The sequence below is a fragment of the Canis lupus genome, chromosome 9 (genome assembly GCF_048164855.1).
Source record: "Canis lupus baileyi chromosome 9, mCanLup2.hap1, whole genome shotgun sequence".
In the NCBI taxonomy this organism is placed as follows: domain Eukaryota; kingdom Metazoa; phylum Chordata; class Mammalia; order Carnivora; family Canidae; genus Canis; species Canis lupus.
In genome coordinates this window covers 5856796-5878612 of record NC_132846.1, presented here as the reverse complement: position 1 = coordinate 5878612, position 21817 = coordinate 5856796, and the positions used below count along the sequence as shown (strand labels likewise).

At 53.6% G+C, this 21817-nt stretch overlaps 1 protein-coding gene across 3 annotated transcripts; it reads right to left on the bottom strand.

Moving 5' to 3' along the window:
• Positions 1-879: 879 nt before the first annotated feature.
• NYNRIN (NYN domain and retroviral integrase containing) lies at positions 880-21588 on the bottom strand. Of its 3 annotated transcripts, XM_072838055.1 has the most exons (9): positions 21306-21447; positions 20966-21066; positions 11649-12316; positions 9931-11529; positions 8922-9052; positions 8680-8776; positions 6913-7014; positions 6588-6689; positions 880-5456 (listed from the first exon to the last, which is right to left on the bottom strand). In XM_072838055.1, exons 3-9 carry the CDS (start codon positions 12158-12160, stop codon positions 2603-2605), a joined length of 5397 nt encoding a protein of 1798 aa, XP_072694156.1. In that variant the 5' UTR covers positions 12161-12316; positions 20966-21066; positions 21306-21447; the 3' UTR covers positions 880-2602. The 3 variants fall into 3 exon arrangements, with proteins under 3 accessions (XP_072694156.1, XP_072694155.1, XP_072694157.1); XM_072838054.1 differs by lacking the exon at positions 20966-21066 and having other exon boundaries at positions 21306-21588; XM_072838056.1 differs by lacking the exons at positions 20966-21066; positions 21306-21447 and adding an exon at positions 20785-20921.
• Between the last annotated feature and the right edge of the window lie 229 nt (positions 21589-21817).

Sequence of the window (21817 nt, the reverse complement as noted above, 5' to 3'; positions counted from 1 at the left end):
AAGAAAGAAAGAAAGAAAGAAAGAAGAAAGAAAGAAAGAAAGAAAGAAAGAAAGAAAGAAAGAAAGAAGAAAGAAGAAAAGAAAGAAAGAAAGAAAGAAAAAGAAAGAAAAAGAAAGAAAGAAAGAAAGAAGGAAAGAAAGAAAGAAAGAAAGAAAGAAAGAAAGAAAGAAAGAAAGAAAGAAAGAAAGAAAGAAAGAAAGAAAGAAAGACTGTTTCCTGGCTGGCTCGGTGGTTGAACGTCTGCCTTTGGCTCAGGGCATGATCCTGAAGTCCCAGGATCGAGTCCCGCATCGGGCTCCCTGCATGGAGCCTGCTTCTCCTCTCTCTGCCTGTGTCTCTGCCTCTCTCTCTGTGTCTCATGAATAAATAAACAAAATCTTTTAAAGGGAAGGAAGGAAGGAAGGAAGGAAGGAAGGAAGGAAGGAAGGAAAGAAAGAAAGAAAGAAAGAAAGAAAGAAAGAAAGAAAGAAAGAAAGAAAGAGGGATCCCTGGGTGGCGCAGCGGTTTGGCGCCTGCCTTTGGCCCAGGGCGCGATCCTGGAGACCCGGGATCGAGTCCCACGTCGGGCTCCCGGTGCATGGAGCCTGCTTCTCCCTCTGCCTGTGTCTCTGCCTCATTCTCTCTCTCTCTCTGTGACTATCACAAATAATAAATTAAAAAAAATTAAGAAAGAAAGAAAGAAAGAAAGAAAGAAAGAAAGAAAGAAAGAAAGAAGAAAGAAAGAAAGAAAGAAAGAAAGAAAGAAAAAGAAAGAAAGAGCCCAGGCCTTCAATTCTGCAAGTCAGCCTGGGAAACCTGCAGCAGCCATACCCCACAACTGCCCCCACCCTCCCCTCTCCCAGAATTGAGTCTGCAGCTAAAAAGAACTGGACATTGGCTCCGTTTGGATCCATTTATTGACAAATCGAATGAAAAAAAAATCATATAAAAGGGTATAAGGTCATAAACGTACGTGGTTAACAGTTGGGGTAGGGGAAGGGGAGAGGGAGGAGGTGGCATACAATTGCAGGGAGGAAGTTAGAGAAGCTGGGGAGCTGAGGGAAAAGAAAAAAGGTACCTGCTAACAATCCCACAGCTCACTTTTCCATCTCTCAGCTGTCACCCAATCATTCTCTCCGGGACAGAATGAATACCTGGAAATGGTTTAAGGGCAACATCGAAGCAGTTTGTCTACAAGAGTTGGGAGGTGGGGAATTGGGAGGGGATTCTGAAGGATTATCTCCCTTGAACGTGTTGCCAGAACCCTGTTTAAAGTGAACCTAGAGTCAGGAAGCTTAAACCTGGTTCCAACTCAGCCACCAACTAGCTGTGACTTTGGGCACATCACTTCCTCCTCTGGGCCTCTTCCCTTGGCTGCAAAACACAGATTGAACGCAATGGAAGGCTACGCCTAGCTCTAGCAATGCCCAGTTCGTTGGCAGCCCGGGCTGGGCCAGCAGACTGGCTCCACTTTGTAGAAATAAACTACTTAGAGGCCCCGCCAGAGTGACACGGCGTGCCAGCCTCCACCTGGAACTACTCTGTCGGTGGCAGCATCAGCAACTCACAGGAGTAAGCGTAACCACACATGCCTATGAGAAATTCACTCTCCCTACAAGATAATCTCTGCAGAGACTGGCTCTGAGGGAGCTGGGTCTTGCTCTACGCAGAAGGCAGGTGCAGGGGATGGGGTGATCCAACAGAAGCAGTCACACACTGCGGGGTCTGGGGATGCAGGCTACAGTAGACACGGGGAGAAAAGAGGGCGTGGGCTTTGGGGTGGGGTTGGGAGGTAGAGCCATGCCAGACTGTTCATTTTAGATGCCCTGTTCCCTTGAAACAGAGGCCTGGGCCCCTCGGTCCAGCTGAAGTAGCTTGTTAAGATGCCATGCTCGGCATTGAGATCCTTGATTTCTGTATGGTTGATGCCACTGAAGCAGGGGATGGGGACTGGTCTCCATGGGCTGGAGCCAACTGAGGTAGGCTGTCTCCCCTTGCCCTTCCCCTGCTGACAAGCAGGATGCTCTATGTGGCAGGCCCTACTCTTACCCCAGCTACAAGCCTCAGGCCCAGAACTGCCAGCCCCTCTTTGGCATCAGGGCAGGCCAACCCTGGCCTGAGGACAGCAGCTACAGGATGCAGGATGGGCTGTGACAAACTCATGAATTTGTGTCAGCTGTGACACCTTGAAGGGCAAAAGGTCCCCCAATGAACAGTTCAGGTAAAGAGTCCACATTGAAGGAGGGAATGTAGTTCCGACTTTGAGGCCCAGAGCCACACCAGAAGTAAAGTTCTGGGAAGTATGTGTAGGATACCTCCACCCGTGTGACAGGACGAAGGGGATGCTTGGGGAAAGACACTGAGCCAGGACTACCCTTACCCCAAGGTGAAACTGCCAGAGGCCTCTATCTCACAGCCTTTGACAGATGCTCCCAATACCCCCAACTGGGGAGGTCTCTGTAGGGACACTGCCCCCCACCCCCGCCACTTCAAGGCAATTCAGCAAAGCTTTGTGAACTAACTTCTCCACAGAAGGCACAACCAAGGCTCTCAGGGGACCATGAGACCACTTCCCGGGGATGGGGTAGGCCTAGCAGCAAAAGCCCAGGACCTCGGACCAGGTCATTGCTCCAAGACCTTGAAGGACAGAGGCGTGCCACTCTTGGCGAAGGCCTTCATCAGACTGCTGGGGTAGATGCACCCAAGCTTCTCCGGAGTTGGGAAGCCCCAGACTCTGTAGAGGGACAGGCTCAGCCGGTCCCCAATGTAGAAGGGGCCCACCCATTTGGCACTGCTGCCATTCCTGGGAAGGGACAGCAGAAGGACCTGATCACCCACATTCCACTCCTTCTCCTGACTCTCCCGCTTGAAACGCCTGTTCTCTGCCTTGTCACTAGCCTTTTCGGCCACCCGCCAGTGCAGCTCCAGCAGCTCCCCGAGCAGCCGCAGCAGGAACACGTCCATCTTGAGCCCTTCAATATTGGCGCTGCTCATCTCCCACCACAGGGGCTCGCTCAGCCTCACGTCGCCCCCAGTCAGGATCTGGACCGGCGTGGCCTGGGTGGAGGAGGCCCTAAAGGCCAGGTGCAGCAAGGGCAAGGACGCAGCCCACCTCTTGCCATGCAGGAAGATGAACTCCTTGAGGGCCCTCTTGAATTCCCAGTAGGCGTCTGAGCTGGTCAAGCAGGGGAACTGAAGGTCCCGGCTCAGGGACGCCGCCTGGGCTCCCAGGGCCAGCCCGCAGCTCACCAAGACGTGCCGCGCGAACTGGGGGCCCTGGGCCGCCTCCAGCCTCACGGGAACGCCCCACCTGGCAAACACGTGCTGCAGCAGCACCTGTGCCACCGCTGTGTGTGTGTAGGGCTTCAGTGGGAACGCCTCCACCCACCTGGTGTGGGGGTCAGCCACGATCAGCACATGCTTGTGGCCCTCCTCGCTTACGGTGACCGGGCCCACCACCTCGATCTGCAGGGTGGACCAGGGGGCAGTGGACCGGAGGGGCCACGGGGACTCGATCACCTTCAACTCGCCGCCCGTGACGTTTCGGGGGATGCAGAACAGGCAGCTCCGGCAGTAGTCCCTCACGTGCTCCTGCATCCCAGGCCACCACCCCAGCAGACGCAGCTTCCGGTAGGTCTCCTCGGGCCTCTGGTGGGCGCCCAGGGGAAGGTCGTGCACAGAGAAAATCAGGTCCCTCCGGAGTTGCCTTGGGACCACCCAGACCCGGGGCCTCTTCTCCCCCTTGAACATGAGCAAGCCGCTCTCCTGGTCGAGGCTGAGTGAGTTAAAGACGGAGCTGAAGGGGGAGGAGCCAGGCAATTTCTGCCCGGCCCGCAGCTTGGCAATAATCTCAGCCAGTGTGCTGTCACTGCGCTGTAAGGCCAGCAAGTCGGGCCGCTGGCCCATGGTGTGGGGGGACACTGCGGGGACGGGCACATCCTTTGGAAGGTTCCACCACTGCCCACCACCCTGCGCACCCTGCTTGGCCAATGTGTCCACCGTCACAGCAAACAGGGAGCCCCGGTAGGAGGTTCGGTAGATAAACGGGAGGGACGAGAGGCCAGAGGTGAGCGATATGATGTAGGAGAGCAGGCCTGGGTGAGGTAGCGGGGCGCCGTCCGAGGAGAGGAAGCCTCGAGCCTGCCACAGGGGCAGGAGCTCCCACAGGAGGCTGAAGATCCAGTTGCAGTGTGTGAGGAAAACCACGGGGAGGGGGGACTGCCCAAAGCGCTCCAGGCCACAGGCCACGGCCGCCAGGTGGGCGTAGGTTGGGGTGTAAGGGGAGCAAGAGAAGGAGAGGGAGACGGGGGCACTGGTGGGGGACAGCACATAGAGGCCGAAGCCCGCGCACCACTCATCCTCCCGGTAAAAGCAATAGCCCGACATGTGGATGCAGACGAAAGTGGACAGGTCGGAAAAAGGAGGCAGAACCTGGAAAAAGCGAGGCATGGAGGAGGCGGGCGTCAGCAGTCGGTTTTCTCCGAGCAGGCCCTGGAGGAGGGTCAATTCCAGCGCCCTCTTGCCTTTGTCCTGCACCAGAAGGGACCATCGGATCAACCACGCTTTGGAAACCCTGCGGCCCTCCCGCATCTCGGGACCCACAGCGGTCCTAGAGGCGTAGGAAAGGTCCAGGACCACGGGGGTGTCTCCAATGCAGCGGGAAAAATGTTTGAGGGCCCAGGCCACAGCGTAGGGGCTGTCTCCCCCCGACTGGGGGCCCTCACTCTCCTCGTCAGGGAGGAGGGGTTTTGAGGTATAGGCTATGGGGTGCTTCCTCCCTGAGTGCTCCTGATAGACAACAGCCGTTAGGGCCACCTGGCTCACGGTCACCTCCAAGCGGAAGGGCAACTGGGCGTTGGGGGCCGTCAGACAGAGGGCAGACACGAGGGCTCGCTTCAGAGCCAGGAAGGCCTTCTCATGCTCCCAGTCCCACTGCCAGTCTGGCTTCTGCTTGAGGAGGCTGTGCAGGGGCCCCACGAGAGCTTCATAGTCAGGGATGACATCCCGGTGGGAGTCCATGAACCCCACAAAGAAGGAGAGCGCAGTGAAGTTGCTGGGGATGGTCAGCTGGGCCAGCTGGGCCAGCACCTGCTGACAGGGAGCCTTCCCGTCCCAGGGGATGCCCAGATAGGGGGAAGCCGGTGCCGGCAGGAGATCGATATCCAGGGCCCCGTCGGGGGGATCCTGGAGGCTGAGGCACCGGAGAATTTCCTCTGATAGGGAAGGGCACTCGGCCCTGAACACTGATGCCAGGGAGGAGTCCAGGGCATCTTCTTCAGGTGGCTCCCGCACCCCCTGCCCCTCCCTCTGCTCCCCGTCCTGCTGCCTCTCCTCCTTCTCCGCCCTGACTTCCTCTGTGTTCTGCAGACTCTCCACAGGTACAGGGTCAGCACCATCACTCGGCTCAGAGGCGCTGGCCAAACTGGGAGGAAGCGTCTTCCACACCTTCAGGAAGTTGCCAACATCGGTGTCTAGCCTACACCGGAAGGGCAGAGGAAGAGCAGAGGAGAGGCGCTAAGGGGCCGAGTGGAGGAGGAAGGGGGCCCCTGAGGGAGAAAGCGCATCTGCAGAGCCTTGCCCCATGGCCATGCATCCCTGAGCCTGGCCAGGTGCCAGCCTGCAGCACAGCAGAGCCTGCAGCACAGCAGAGCCTGCATCAGGACCCTGCCCGCAGGTACCTCCTCTAGCTCCAGCACCTGCCAGGCCTCCATATTAGAGATTCAGCTATGACTTGGACGCTCATCTGATCAAAACCTCATTATCCAAGTGACATTTTCAACCAGTTCTAAGCCAATGACTTGGTAAGAGGTAAATGACTGACACTTCCATCCGGCCCCTCCGATGAGCAAGCCAGGGGAAGGCCAAGACAGGGAACGAGGCCCGACAAGGGACATGGGAGAGCACAGCAGACAAACGTCCTCCACATCACTTTCTCCCAAACCAGGGAAATGAGACTGAGGGACCTGGCCCAGGACGCAGTGGCCCTGACCACAGTCCCGGGCTGGGCCCTGGGAGCTGTGGAGTGGGCAGTGAGGCTGCTCAGAGCAGGTGGATGCCAGGTCCAGGATAATGGTCATACATGTCTAACTCAAGTTGTGAGTGTGACAATCAAAGATAATAGATATGGAAAAAATTCACCCGTATATACTCTAGCACAGCTCCCCCTGTTCACCATGAAATAAGAATGACGCTGTCCACCGCAGCACTGATGCCAACAGCATAATATGGGAAATGTCAAATGGCCCACAACAAAAAGTTCAATAAGTCCGTTGGATACTTATGGAAAGGAATATCACAACACCATTAAAATGAGCCACGTGCATTAACATGGCATATATCTGGGGAAAAAAACAATAAAACGTAGAGTAGTCCAGATGCCAACTGTGGAAGGGTGCATGCAGTATTCAAGTATGCATGCAAAACTGTAAAACTAAAAAACCATACCACAAGTGGCTTATGGAGGCATCAATATGTGGTAGAAGTGCAAAGAGCTGAAAAATCAAATCACTCTGCTCTTTGCTAAGCACTACTAGACAGACTTTGGCTAGCACTAAGCTTCTGGTCAGCCCCAGGAGGGCCTCGGAGGCAGTGGAGGCCGGCCCATTACCTGTTTGGCTTCTTCAGAAACTCGTCTAAGGTGGGGCCGTCACGGCCCAGGGGGTCATCTGGCACCATGAAAAGATTCCCCGCAAACGTGAAGGGCAGCAGGCTGGAGCCAAGAGAGAAGAAATATGGTCATAGAGGAGGCCCTGACTCATCTACAGCCCATTGCCCCCTGGGTGTCTGTACAGGGCATTGAGACCCGTATCTCCTCCCAGGAGGTGCTGGTGGGCATGGCTCCAGGGCACCTCTCCCCGACCCAGCACCCCCTTGCCAGAGACTGCCTGACATCAGCAGAGAAGGAAAAGCTCAAGTCCCTGGGATCGCCTCACCGATCTTTCACCATCAGTTTCTTGGAATTATTCATCAGGATATGGAGCTGCTCATTGGTGACGATGATGCCATCCGTCTCCTCTGCCAGCTTTACCATGAACCTGCAGGAGGAGGGGTGCTGCTCACCACCCAAAAACCCTCACTCACGGGGCCCTCTGGGGGAAATGAACTTGCAGTGACACGCTGAGGTGTGCTGACCAAAAATGCTGCCCTTGGTGGTTGGGGAGCCAGATCAGGAGCCCATCCCCTCGTCTCTGCAGCCATCCAGGGTCACCACAAGCCCCCGGGAGTGTGAAGTTGGATGCACACCCCCAACTGTACACACAAACGCAGACCCCTGTTTAACAGGCAGACATACGCATGCACAGACACGCGTACGAGAAACTGCATACTCATCCATGTTCACGCATGCATTTTTGCAGCTTCAGTTTCCACGTCTGTAAAATGGACAGAAGATACCTACACTGTATTGCTGTGAGGATTAAACTGAATGAGACAGCACACTGACGTGTCTGCCTCAGGGCCTGCCACGCAGCGTGCACACAGATATTCCATTATCTTTCTTCACCAAGGCACAACATTCCCCATACGTGCCAAGAGACATACATACATCTACATGTACGTACACACGCGGCACATACACACGTGTACTATGTATGTATGTATATACACCTAAACATATATAAAAACACATACCTGAATAAACAAATCCACTTTTCCAAGGACCACCTCTCCTTGAAAGAGGACTGTGACCAGGAAAGAAAGCAAAGGCCACCTACTTCTCGGCATTCCCTGAAGGTTGCCATCCTGGCGGCCCCAAGCATGCCATTCCATAAGTGCCCAGCAGAGGGCCCTATGCGGATGAGCCATCTTCCCTCAAAGCCAGCCCAGAAATTAGAGGCACTTAAAGACCTTACCAACCGGTCTAGCTCTCAAAGGAAGGACGCCTGGGTGACCATGCCCAGCCCCTGTAAGATGCCAGGTCTTGGGAAAAGTGGGGAGGGACAGAACTTCTCAATGCCCAGCCCAAGAAGTGCCTCGGGGCAGCAAGACCCACGTGTGCCCACCAAGACCCACATGTGCCCAGCATCATCTCCGGCCTCGGACGGTGACTATGGCAGGGCCTTCTCTGCCCAAACAGGGGCAGCATCACAGGCTCCCCCTGTGCGTACTAGTCCTGCAGCCATGCTGAGCACTGGGTGCTTAGGATTGCCAAGTAGGTAGGCACTGGGGCTTTAGCAAGGAGACAGGGCCAGCCTAACTCCATTTTCAGAGCCCACCAGGGCTCTGACCACATACAGTCGCACGCACATACCTCCTCCCAGTGCCAGGGCTGAGGGGAGGAAAAGACTGTGAAGCAGTTCCTTGAGACATGAACTTTAGCCCAAACTGTACCAAGACAGACAGACAGACATCTTGGGCAACAGCTCACTGGAAGTACCAGAAGTCACCTGGGCTCGTCCTATCCAAAGCGCGTCTCAGGCCATAGGTAATGGGGGAGGAAAGCCTGTTTACCAAGGGAGTGGAGCTGCAGAGTCTCAAAGTCAGGACTCCCCCTTGGTGTTGGGAAGAGCCGATCTCGGAGCCCTGTCCACACTGTCTCCCTCCCTCTCCCTACAGAGGGCCTGTGCACCAGGCCGTCCTCTCCAACACGCCCCTCTGACATCTGGCCTCCATCTCCCCAGAGTTCGCAGAGGCAGGATTCCACATGACACACCAGCCCAGCCCCTGGAGCCCTGCAGAAAGAAGGCCTGGGACTGGCACACCTATAATCGTAGGTGGTGATCTTCTTGCCATTCTCAAGCTGGGAGGGGGTAATGGAAAGCATCTTGAGGGAGTGCAGCTTCGTCAGGAAGTGGCTCTCTGGAGGTGAAAAGCAGAAGACAGATGCTCAGAAGAAGGGCTACAAGACACCATGGTAGGGACAGAGAGGCAGGGAAGAAAAAGCATGGTGACACTAGAGGGGCCGGGGTGGGGGGAGGCCGGCAGTGGGCAGGGGACAGCTCACCTCTCACCCTCCGGTTCTTCTTCAGCTGCCAGGTAGGTACGAACACAGTGACCTCTCGGTGGCCCCGGTTCCAGAAATACTGAACCGCCATGGCAATGCCACGGCAGGAGAAGAAGTGCTGGAGGCCATGCCTGTGGGGGTGGTGGGAAGTGAGGGAACAACCTCCCCCTGAGGAACAGCCTGGCATCTCTCCCACTCCCTCAGAGCCAAGCCCGGCAGTTCAGCAGGCAGTGCCACACACCTGCACCAGCACCAACGATGCCCTTCTCCCTTTCCTCCATCATCAAACATTCTGTGAACACCTACCGGGCTCACTCACCCCTGTGTGTGTTCATGTGCACTTGCGGGGTGGGGCGCATATGTTTGTGTGTAGGGACCTCCAGGGCAAAAGGAAAAAGAAGGCAACTTAATTTCTACACAAAGAAGTCAATTCAGGGCTGGAAGCAAACAGTCTTTGCACTTACTGTGCGCCGGGAGTGTGCTCAGCACAGATCACTACCATCGTGTGTGGGAAAAGACCACAGGCCTTCCATACATTTATGCTAACACGTGTACAGCAGTAAGTGCCATGCCGGAAGGATCGTCTCTACAGGCTGATTGGCACGGTCAGGAAAAACCGCATAAAGGACACTGTGCCGGGCCATAAGGTGCGGGCTCAACACTGAGAGCCAGCCGGGGGTTGACAGACACCATGCCATGTCAGGTGCGCTGCAGCAGCAAGAGTGTAGGCCTTGGCGGTGGACAGATCAGAAGCCAATCTATAGGCTGGCCAGGCCCCTTAGTAGACTCTGGAATCTTGGACAAGATTCATCACCTCTTTGAGCCTGTTTCTGCTTCTATTAAAGAAAACAAAAATCTCCCTTCGCAGGGCTGTCTTAACAACTCCGCCCACACTCCTAGCATGCCGCTCACCATTGCCACCTCCCTCCCAGTTTCCTCACTGGATCCTCACATCACCCATACCCAGAGGTCAAGAGCAGACGTCCACCCCACGTCTGTGGGTACTCACACCATGGCCACACTGCTGCCATCAATGACCACTCGCCGCAACCCCTGGTTCCCGGGTTCCCCTGACAGGTTCAGCTCAAAAGGTGTGTTCAGGGCCTCGTGGTACCTCTGGAAGCTGGTCACTGTGCTGTTTGCCTGTGGGTGGCGAGGCTGCTGCCTTGCAGTCCCCTCGCGAGCCCCCAGGAGCCCCTCCATCTGAGGTGGGTGCTTACTACTGGGAGCAAAGGTGCTGCCAGAATGGGGACCCTGCCTCTCAGCCTCCCCCTGGCCCTTTGGGAAAGAGGCACCACCCCTTGACGAAGGCTGGCCTTCGCTCAGTTTGGCCGCATCCAAGACTGGCCCTGGATCTGTGGGAGTCTTCTGAGCTGCAGGTGTTTTGGGAGCTTTGGAGGCCTTGGGGGCAGCAGGTGCTTTGGGGGCAGCAGGTGCTTTGGGGGTGGCAGGTGCTTTGGGGGCGGCAGGTGCTTTGGGGGCGACAGACCCTGTTTTAGCTGCAGGCCCAGTTTGAGCTTTGGGTGTTTGGGGCCCTACAGGTAATGATTTTGCCGCAGACGTTTTCTGAGCTGCGGAAGCTTTTGGAGTTGCAGGTACCACGGGAGCTGCTGATACCGGCAGACCCTCGGCTGCCTTCTGAGTTGTGGGCACCCCTTGAGCTGCTGGCTTTGTTGTAGCCGAAGGCACTTCGAGAGCTGCAGGTTCTGTGTGGACTGCCAGCGTCGTCTGAGCTGTAGGCACTTTGGGGACTGCAGACAGCCCTTGATCTGCGGGTGGGGTTTGAGCTGTGGGCACTGCTGCAGCCATGGGCACTTCGAGAGTTTCAGGCACTGTTTGAGCATCGGGTACTGACTGAGGGGTCAGCCCCCCTTGAGCCACGGGCCTCCCCTGAGGTGTAGACACTCCTTGCTCAATTGGCAGTGCTGGAAAGGGCCCCTCTTCTGGCCCCTTACAATCCCACTGCAGGCTTCCTTGATCCCCTGGCTCACTTCCAGTTTGCAGCTGGGGTACAGAGGTCAAGGGTGGCCCTATCTGTGGAAGTCCTGGGCTGGTCTTGTCCTTTACTGAGGCCCCTGAGACCACCAATAAACTCATGACCTTCTGGGGGGTCTCTGGCCTTGGGCAACTCTGTAGGGCTGCATCTCCTCCTGGTCCCCCATCTGGTCTGCAGTCTGGGCTTCCCATGCTGGGCAAAGGAACCAGCTCCTTCTGCTTCCACTCGAGATTTAAGGGCAAAGGGTTCTGGCCTGGCAGCTTGAACTGAATGGGGCCCAGTGGCCTCTGCCAGAAGGGGAAACTGAAGCACGCCTGGGACAGCAGCCAAGCCAGGTGGAGGGAATGCAGCTCATTGATCCTCCAGAAGGTGGCGGCAATGGCACCCGGCCACAAGGGCCCAAAGGCTGGCCCTGGGGTCCAGGCCTTCCAGGGTGGGCACACACCCAGGGCTGACACAGGAGGCTGGAAGGGGAGTTTGTCTTCCACTCTCAGGCCCTGCCTTGGCTGGGACAGGGCCTGTGTGTGGTTTGCAGAGTCCTGGCTGCCGGTGGCACGCGCTGGGCCTTCCTCTCGAGGGCTGTCCGTACCACCATGGCTGTTGGAATCGACTCTGGAAGAAGCCCAAGTTTGTTGGAAAGGTGGTTAGACCGCTTAAGTCCCCAACTACTTCCTTGGGGTGGGGGAGCACGAACAGGATTGGAAAAGCCAGACACATTCTTCAGAACTTACCGTACCAGCTGGTTGGTTGTTTCCTGCTGTATGTTCTGGCCTGGGGTGCCCGAGACCAGGGCCCTGGTGGCTCCCAGGCTGGTCAATCTCTTTGAGTGTTCTAGACTCTTGTTCTGGAAGGCCCCCACCTCCAGGAAGGGCCCAGGACCGTCTCCCACAGACACCATAGCCGGGCCTTCCTTCTGCTGGTGGGGAGGGCAGATCAGGACCTCGGGGTCAGAGCGGGACTCAGAGGTGCCAATGCGGCCAAGCCACTCGATGATGTCTTCCTTGCCCGCAGCATCCCGCACCAGGCTCAGCAGCAGCTCTTGGACCGCTGGGGGCAGCTGCAGCAGATCCCCTGCGTACTGGTCACCACGGATCCAGACCAGGGCCCCGAACGCCCTGGTCACCTCAGCCTCCCAGATCCCCCGAGGGGTGAGCAGAGCGGCAGGGCCCCAGCGCAGCCTCCCCACCAGCTCTTCCAGCCAGTTCTGGGTCATGATGAAAGACTCCGTCAGCCCCCCGACCATCAGGGAGCCGGGGGGACCAGGCACCAGGTAGGCCAGGGTGCTCCAGCAGAGACAGTCGAGAAAGAGGCCCTGGGCCCCAAGGAAGGCGCAGTGCAGGGCCTGCGGGTAGCGAACCTCCTTCCACAGCTCCGGACTGCACAGGCCCTTCAGATACTCCTAAAGCCACAGTGAGGAGAGCAAACACAAAGAAGTCATCCCTTTATGGGCCTGCACTCACTGGCTGGCACTGCCCACTCCCAAGGCCGGCCCTTCAGCAAGAACACGCCCTCCCCTTGTCTACCATAATCCAAATGCTACCCCCAAGGCCAGCCCCTCTCTGCTGGTCCTACCTCCTCACACATTCGTTTCTTCCCAGGGAACTGTGACAGAATGAGACAGGCACCCAGGGAAAGGGGAAACCATCTAGGCTTACAGTCGAGGGCCCCGCTTCTAGTTCCAACTTGACTACAACAGGTTAGGTAGGTTAACTGTGGGAAATGTACCTTCTTCTCAGGACCTCTGTCCCTTCCTTTGTAAGATGGCAGGTTAAGTGAGATACCTCTAAGGTCCAGCCCTACCTTGGTGTTCTAGAAACATCAGCTAGCGGAGAAAGAGAACTGCACACTACTGAGTATCCTCCATGTGCCAGGGACTTATGTGACCTGAGGCAAGTTATGTGCCCTCCCAGTGCCTGCGACTCATCTGTAAAATGGGGGTAACAGGTTCCCCCCTCCTCAGGCTATTATGAAGCTTCAATGAGTTAATACAAAGGAAGTGCTTAGCCTAGGGTCTGGCATCGCACCGCCCATCCCCATTCTGCATGCTCAGAAGGGATACACCACTTGCCCAATGACACACAGCTAGAGGGTGATGAACCAGGACCACAATCCACATCCGACTCTGCAACCAGAGCTCTTTCCACCTCCTCCGATCGCACAGTGACTACAGGGTAATCTTGTGGGATTCTGGCTTAATCCCCCCTCTAGAAGGTCTCTAGCACAACCTGTACCTGTAACCATGGTAACTCTGTTGCCCAGAGGGAACAGAGGAGGTAAGTCACTGGGCCAACATCCAGGGGAACCCCGCAGATATGCACAATGGCTGAACCAGAACGAAGGCCTCTGGCTCTCCAGGCAGACCAAGTCCTCATGTTTACGGGGCTCACACACTCAGTCTTCAGCAGTCACTGGGATGAGAGAAGTTGGGTTTCTCCTCTATACAGCTGAGTTGTACCAGCATGGCCCCATGAACTCCATGCGAGCATGGGCTCTCGCTCGTCATCAGCCAACCCATGTTGATTGCATTCACCCTCATGTCCTCCTGTCTCTCCATATCCCCACATCCATGACAGTCATCCCTCTTCCTGTTTTTCCCTAACAGTTGCATAAGGGAACAAAGGCTCCATTTCAGATCTCCAGCAGCCATCCTAAAGCCCACTCCAGCCCCCTGCTCAGGCCTATGCTTACCTCTTCCACCTGGATCAGGCCACAGACCTCTAACCCCTTCCCCAAAGGGCCTAAAATACACCTCACCTAGGCACTTAGGCCCAAGTCTGAGCCCTTTTGGATCAGTCCAAAACCAGCTCAAAACCTGATAGACATCCTGAACCAACCCCTCCCACACAGAACCGTAGCAGGTCCCACTGTCCGGCAAGGGTGAATCTGACCAAGGGTAGGGTAACAGTCATAAGCCTTAACAAATGCCCATCCCAGTCCCCCTGCATTCCAATTACTTGAAAACAATATATAAAAATGAAGAGATGTGCTGGAGAAGATTGCGGGTGGCTTCTTTCTCTTTGTGCAAAGAGCTTAAAATAGTTATTGTTCCATTAACTGTTTAATATTTTTTAACTAAAAGATATTTAAAAACTAAGATTTTTTCCAAATAATAAATGTGAACTAATATTCACTGAACACTAACTTTGTTTTGGGCTCTTTATACACATGATCACATTTATTCCTCCCTCAGTCCTATAAGGAAATTACTACCATCCCCCTTTCAGATGAGCAAGCAAGGGCACAGGTTCAAGGTTACACAGATTGTAGGCCGGGATACTCAGGCACTCTGACTCCAAAGGCTGGGGTCTTAATTACAGTGCCATCTATATCTTACAGGAAAAAAAAGTAAAGAAACAACAGGCAAGGAGCACCTGGGTGGCTCAGTGGTTGAGCATCTGCCTTTGGCTCAGGTCATGATCCCAGGACATCGGGCTCCCTGCAGGAAGCCTGCTTCTCCCTCTGCCTATATCTCTGCCTCTCTCTGTGTCTGTCATGAATAAATCAATAAAATTTAAAAAAAAACAAGAAGAGGAACAAGAAGAAGAACAAGAAGAACAATAAATAGGCAATTACATCCAGAAAATACCTGGAGCAATTTTCCTGCTTAAAGCCCACCCAGACCTTTTTCCTCCAGAAGGTGACAAAGTAAAGAAGAGGTAGGAACGAGGTAGGAACAAAATAAGCACAGAAAAAGAGTGGTGTATTTGTAAAAACACATTGCCCAGTGTCCCACAGGTCTTCTGTCAACTTATAGGTTAAAGAAAAACAGCAACACCAAATAGTTTAATGTCAGTCTATACTCAACCAAGGTGTTTTATTATTTAACACCTGACTTAAGATTCGCTTTTTTCCTAAGTCAGCTACCATTCATTAGGTGCCTTCCAGAATCACCCTCAAATAACCCTGCAGAATACTCAAAAGGCTCAGAAAATGATAGCAATGCTCTCTCTGTGTGTGTGTGTGTGTCTCTCATGAATAAACAAATAAAATCTTTACAAAATAAACAAACAAACAAATAAATAAATAAAATTTAAAATATAAATAAATAAATATAAAGGCAGACCGAGTGGGGCACCTGAGTGGCTCAGTTAGTTGAGCATCTGACTTTTTTTTTTTTTAAGATTTTATTTATTTATCCACGAGAGACACAGAGAGAGAGAGAAGCAGAGACACAGGCAGAAGAAGAAGCAGGCTCTATGCAGGAGCCCGACGTGGGACTCGATCCCGGGTCTCCAGGATCACACCCTGGGCTGCAGGCGGTGCTTAACCGCTGCACCACCAGGGCTGCCCAAGCGTCTGACTCTTAATTTCAGCTCAGGTCATGCTCTCAGGGTTGTGGGGTAGACCTGGGTCAGGCTCTGTGCTCAGTGGAGGGTCTGCTTGAGATTCTCTCCCTCTGCCTGTGCCCCCCCCCATACATAAATAAAATCTTTTTTTTTTTCCAATCTTTTAAAAAATTCAAAAATAAAAAGGTTGGAAGAGAAACTTCAGGAAATCTCCAGAAAACAGAGCAAAGTCAGAATTAGAGAATGGGAGAAAAAATAAGAAAAAGTACAACCAGACCAGAAAGCTCAATGTCTGCTGAGGAGTTCTAGAAAAAGAGAGAACACAGGGGTGAAAATCATCAACAAAATAGTTCCAGAAAATGTTCTAGATCTGAAGAACATGAGTGTCCAGATGGATGAGCCCACAGAGTGCAGCAGGAGTAACCCAAGATGGATGAAGACAAACCCACACAAAGGGGTCTCACTGAACCCTTTCCCCACTCTCAAAACAGTGGGGAAAACCTCAAACTTCCAGAGAGAAAACTTCACACACAAAGGACCTGGTACCCGAAGAGCTTCAGCCATCTCAAAAGCAAAACTTTAATGGCATAATGGCTCCATACTTCTGAAGGAAAATCATTTTCCAGGGCGCCTGGGTGGCTCAGCGATTGAGCATCTGCCTTCGACTCAGGTCAGGAATCCCCGGGTCCCAGGATCGAGTCCCACATCAGGTTCCCCACAGGAAGCCTGCTTCTCCCTCTACCTATGTCTCTGCCTCTCTCTCTGTGTCTCTCATGAATAAATAAATAAAAATCTTTAAAAAAAAGGCAAAAGAAAATAATTTCCCATTGATAATTCAATACCAAACTATCAATCAAGTGACCTTCATATGTGCAATGTAGATATGCAAAGACACATCATTTTACCTCCTCCAACATTTTACCTCCTACAAAATCTTTCTGGGGTAAGGATGGGGGGGACCTTTCTCAGGAAGGTGCTGGGAGCATCTTCCAGCTAATCAACAAAGGAAACCCGACATATGAAAAAAAGCAAAGACCATCCAGGATGATGGTGAAGAGAAATCTTAGAATAGATTGAGCCATTCAACAAATTATCACTGAGCACCTACCATATGCCAGGCATTGTTTTAAGACCACCAGCACCAGGCAGCCCCGGTGGCGCAGCGGTTTACCGCAGCCTGCAGCCCAGGGCATGATCCTGGAGTCGCGGGATCGAGTCCCACGTCAGGCTCTCTGCATGGAGCCTGCTTGTGCCTCTGCCTGTGCCTCTCCCTCTCTCTCTCTGCATCTCTATGAATAAATAAATAAAGTCTTAAATATATATATATATATTTAAAAAATTATAATAAGACCACCAGCACCAAGAGGCATGGGGGTCTGCTACTTCATACTGGAGGGTAGAACAAGAGACAAGCACGTTGAGAGCAATCAGCAGCATACTCTATAGCACTGTACCATCTTTCTCACTTGATGCGACCAATGGATGTGCTCCACCAACCCAAGAAAGAGAAAGACATGTGGTCCAGGAAATAAGACATTGGACAAAGAAAAAAGACAAAGGGATGCCAAGCATGACAGCAAACTGAAGTCTCGGATGACAGCTGTGCAGTCATGGCTAGACAGAAAGAAAGATGTCTCCAAGAAAAAAGCTGGAACTGCAAAGACACCCGGAACCCATAGATTGACCTTCTAGAAAACTGGAGTGAGAGACTACTAAAGTTGTAAGAATCGGCTACAAATAAAAACAAGCAAATTTAAAAACGAGGTCCTAGTCTTAGTGAAATAAAAAAAGTAAGAAAACATAAGCAGAGTCCATGGCAATGCCCAGATGTGAATGATACATGCACAGGCATAATTTTTTTTTTTTTTTTAAATGATAGTCACACAGAGAGAGAGGGAGAGAGGCAGAGACATAGGCAGAGGGAGAAGCAGGCTCCATGCACCGGGAGCCCGACGTGGGACTCGATCCCGGGTCTCCAGGATCGCGCCCTGGGCCAAAGGCAGGCGCCAAACCGCTGCGCCACCCAGGGATCCCTGCACAGGCATAATGATGGCAAAAGGAAATGCAAGTTTGACAGAAAATGGAAATATAACTATACTGGGAAAAAAGAAGGGATGGTCATGTAAAGGGACTAAATCCCCACCTACAACACAGGAAATAAAAAGATATCTAGGGCAGCCCCCGTGGCGCAGCAGTTTGGCGCCACCTACTGCCTGGGGTGTGATCCTGGAGACCCGGGATCGAGTCCCACATCGGGCTCCCTGCATGGAGGCTGCTTCTCCCTCTGCCTCTCTCTCTGTGTCTCTGTGTCTCTCATGAATAAATGAATGAATGAATAAATAAATAAAGTGATTGGACTTTTTAATTGTGCATTACCTTGACAGAAGAAAAATTAAATTTTAAAAAAGAGAGAAAGATTAATTGCCCAAAACACAATTAGGTGTGCTGGTAAGTATTCATCAATCAGCCTGGGGTGGGGGGAGGGGAACAGAGCCCTGATTTGTGGCATTCGACAATTTCTATGGCACAAATACTCCCACAATGGCTGATTTCAAACTACCAATGGGACTCCACTGGTTTTGCAAGCTTCCTGACATTTTAACAGGGGGTCAGTAGCAGCCAGCTCCAGCATATCCTCAGCCACCAATTTCCATGTTAGTGCTCACAGTGTGGAGCAAGGGGACAGATCAGCTTCCATCTGACAAGCCAAGTCAAAAGTCGGCCAACTACACCCTGTGCCACAGCTCCCTGAACCCAGTCTCTGGCTCCCCCTTCACCTCCCTCCATCATCTCTAAAAAAGGAGAAGAGCGAAATGTCTCTCTGTGCTCAACCCTCCCCCACATGGTGGCCAAGCACAGAGGGTGAGCAGGGCTTGTCCATGGGTAACTCTGATCATTATGAAAACCCTCCTTTACACTTGCTGATTTCACCTCAGAGGCCAGGCCACCCCACTATTTGTTTTTGCTGCCCGGGGAAGGTGATTTCCAGTAAATATCTTCATTATTGTTTAAATCCCACCACAAGATAACAATTTAAAGGCACTCTTGAGTTCTACAGAAATCTTCCTGGAAAGCTGGTGCATGTAATTTAGAAACATACCCAGGCCTCTCTCAAGATGAGCCTGTTTCCCCACCGACCTCACAATCCAGCCACCCCCATGCTCACCCCTTTCCCATACTTCAGTTTCTGGTCTCACTAGGTCCTCTCTGCCATTGACCTGTATATCATGGGATGTTATCAAAATGCAAGATTCTGTGTCCCTACAGCTGGGAATAGTCAGCCACAGCACCTCCACATGGAAGCCACAGACATCCTTATACTTGAGAAATTGTCACATATCAGATTGTTGGACCCTAGAGAGCATTTAATCTTACTTTAATTTAAGCTTTTCACTTTATAAATAAGGAGACTGAAAATCAGAGACAAAAGCACTCCTTCAAAGTTACACAGAAATAGGGACACCTGGGTGGCTCAGCGGTTGAGGGTCTGCCTTCGGCTCAGGGTGTGATCCCGGAGTTCCAGGATCGAGTCCCACACTGGGCTCCCTGCATGGAGCCTGCTTCTCCCTCTGACTGTCTCTGCCTCTCTCTCTGTGTTTCTCATGAATAAATAAATAAAATCTTAAACAAACAAACAAAAAAAAGTTATACAGAAATAAGTGACATCTGGGCAGCCCCGGTGGCATAGCAGTTTAGCGCCGCTTGCAGCCCAGGACGTGATCCTGGAGACCCTGGATCGAGTCCCAGGTCGGGCTTTCTGCATGGAGCCTGCTTCACCCTCTGCCTGTGTCTCTGCCTCTCTCTCTCTCTCTCTCTCTCTCTCTCTCTGCATCTCTATCAATAAATAAATAAAATCTTTAAAAAATAAATAAATAAATAACTGACATGTATGGGGCGCCTGAGTGACTGGTTGAGTTGAGCATCTGGCTCTTGGTTTCAGCTCAGGTCACCATCTCAGGGTCCTGGGAACTGGAGATGGAGGCACTCCCCCACTCACATGGAGCCCTCAGTGGGGAGTCTGCTTGAGGAGTCCCTCCCTCTTTCTCGGGCCCTCTCCTCCTCTAAAGTAAATAAATCTTTTAAAAATAGTAATAACTGACATCTATACCCCCATAGCTCTCCAATTTGCGAGCGTACTTAAGAATGCATTATTTCAGCTGACTCACAACCCTTCCATGATGTGGGTGTCATATTTTATAGATGAGAAAATAGGCTCAAGGGAGAGTAAATTATTTGACCCAGGTCACCCAGTTAAAGGGTAGCAAACCCAGATCTCAAACTCTCGCTGCCACACCCCTCTGTCCCAGACACAGCTTGGTGACAACAGGTTGAGCCCAGATCTCCTAACTCCTGGGACAAAGCCTTATCCTCCCACCTTCCCTAATCTTCTGCTCCAAACCTCCAACCATCTCTTCTTTCTGCTCATTCTGTGCAATAAGAGAGGGACTTACCCAGAAGCCCCTCATGCTGTGTTTCTATTTTAAACAGGGCCCTTCCCCGAGGGAAGACAAAGGGAAATGAGGTGACAGGGTAAGGGAATTGAGGGAGCCACTGGTTACATTAGTAGGGTTACTGGTGAAGGAGGGATCAATGGCCCAAGGAACCCTGAGGCAGCAGTGGGAACAGGAGCAGACAGGCCTGGAGAAGCTGATCTGGGATTTAAAGCAGGGGGCAGGGCGCTGGGCACCTCTTAGAGTGCAAATCCCATAAAAAGGTGAGTTGTTCTATTTCAAATTAATGAAAAGATTAAGAACCCAAAACAACTCCAAAGGCTGCTCTTGTTAACTGCTTCCCCCCCTCCCAGCTACTGAAAAGTCGGAATCACAGAGGCTCCTGCCCATCCATTCTCTAAGCAGGCACCCCCTTCCCTCCCCCAGCACCTCTGTCAGAATTGGAAAAACTGCTGACCAAGCAGCTCAGTGGAGGGGCCAAGGGAGGAACTTTCCAGCCTGCCTGCCTGCCACTGGCCGGTGTATCCTGGGCTCCCCCACCCATGGCCTTGACCAATTAGGATACTGGTACAGACCCAGCTGGGGAAGCAGTATGTGTGTTGGGGAGTGGGGGGGGAGGGAGATGGTGCACAAGGAGTGGGTGGCCTGGGACCCAGGGAAGCTGTAGCATTTCTACCAGGAAAAGATAAGGGAATCTGGGGGAAGAGGGAGACCTTGGCCATGACTGGGGGGTCAGAGGGAATCTGAGAGGCCCAAGTGGAGGAGAAGCTTGTGAGAGAAGCCAGGGAGAATGCAAGAGAGGTGCACTGTGACCAGGCCCGTCTGGTGCCCAGCCCCACACAGCAGGCCCTTTCATCTGAAAGCCCACGGCCTTCCTCCAAGATTCCCACCCATCCCCAAGGGCTGCTGCCTTCCAGAGCAGCTGCATACACACACACACACACACACACACACACACACACACACACTCACATACATCAGGCCCTGCAAGAGGCTGCCTGGGGCATCAAGAGTGTGGGGCAGGTAGCCCAGATCCCTGGGTTCTGGTCCTAGCACTTGCCACCCACTCCCCACCTGACACTGTGCGCTCAGGCAAGCCCCTTAACCCTCTCCGGTCCCCAATACCTCACCTGCAAAATGCCAGCATTGCTCTAGAAGCATCTCTAAGGGCCCCTCCAGCCTAGCCCTCCCAGAGGCTCCAAGGGGCAGCTCAGGATTTAAGGAGGCTTAAAAGGAGACAGAAGGACCTGAGCCTTCCAGAGTCTTGCTGAAGAACAAAGAGGTGTTGCAGAGGCCATAGAAATGCAGGACCTTAAGTTGTTCCCCAGATGGAGGCGCAAGCTCTGGACGCTGGGGTCCCGGCCATGGAAGGCTCACGGGGGAACACACACCATGGAGGCTCTCTCAGCGCACTTTAAAGACAGGAGTGACACGCCAGAGGGGGGTGAGGCAGAAAAGAAAAAGGGAACCGGAGGGAAAGAAGTGGGATGTGAAAAGGCCGGGGATCGGCCCTCTACCTGCCCGCCATAGTGCCCAATCCAGGTCGAGGGACCTCTGGGGACCCCCGTCTCCCCGGGGCAGGGGAGCGCGACAGGGGTCTGGCTGGGGGAGGGGGAGGGGGAGGGGGAGGGGGTGGGGACGGGCTGTTTACCTTGGCTTTGCTCATGTTCTCCTTGGGCCCCTCGAGCTGCAGCCAGAAGTAGGGGGTGTCTGGGCGGCTCTGGAAGGCGTTCAGCTTGACCCTGAAGATGCGCTGCACTTGCAGCCGCTGCCGCTGCACCCGGGGCTTGGACTTGGTCTGCACCATGAACCATTCCTGCGCCGGAGGGTCGCCCCCGGACAGGAGCATGGCGGCCCCGCCCGCCCCTGCAAGCTGGGCCCGGAGGGTCACCCGGGTCCCGGCGGGAGGCGCCCCGGCCACGCCCCCCGTCGCAGCGGCGCGCCCCCCGCCCGGGACGCGTCCTCCCGGCTCGCGGACGCGGACCCACCCGCCACCGCCGCGCGCCGGCCCCGTGGGCCGCGGCTCCCGCGACGATCCCTTCCTGCCGGGGGCCGCGGGGGGGGGGGGGGGCGCCGAGGGCCCTCGAAGCCTCCGCCTTCCCCCGAGCTCCAGGCCCCGAGCCGGAATCAGGGTCAAAGTTAATTTCCTTCCACGTTCCCCTT

Coding starts and splice junctions, on each gene's coding strand:
- NYNRIN (XM_072838054.1), bottom strand. CDS start 21,503: ATGCTCCTGTCCGGGGGCGACCCTCCGGCGCAGGAATGGTTCATGGTG. Junction 9,053..9,930: donor GGCAGCAGTGTGGCCATGGT/GTGAGTACCCAC, acceptor CCACCCCCACAG/GCATGGCCTCCAGCACTTCT. Junction 8,777..8,921: donor GAAGAACCGGAGGGTGAGAG/GTGAGCTGTCCC, acceptor TTTCACCTCCAG/AGAGCCACTTCCTGACGAAG.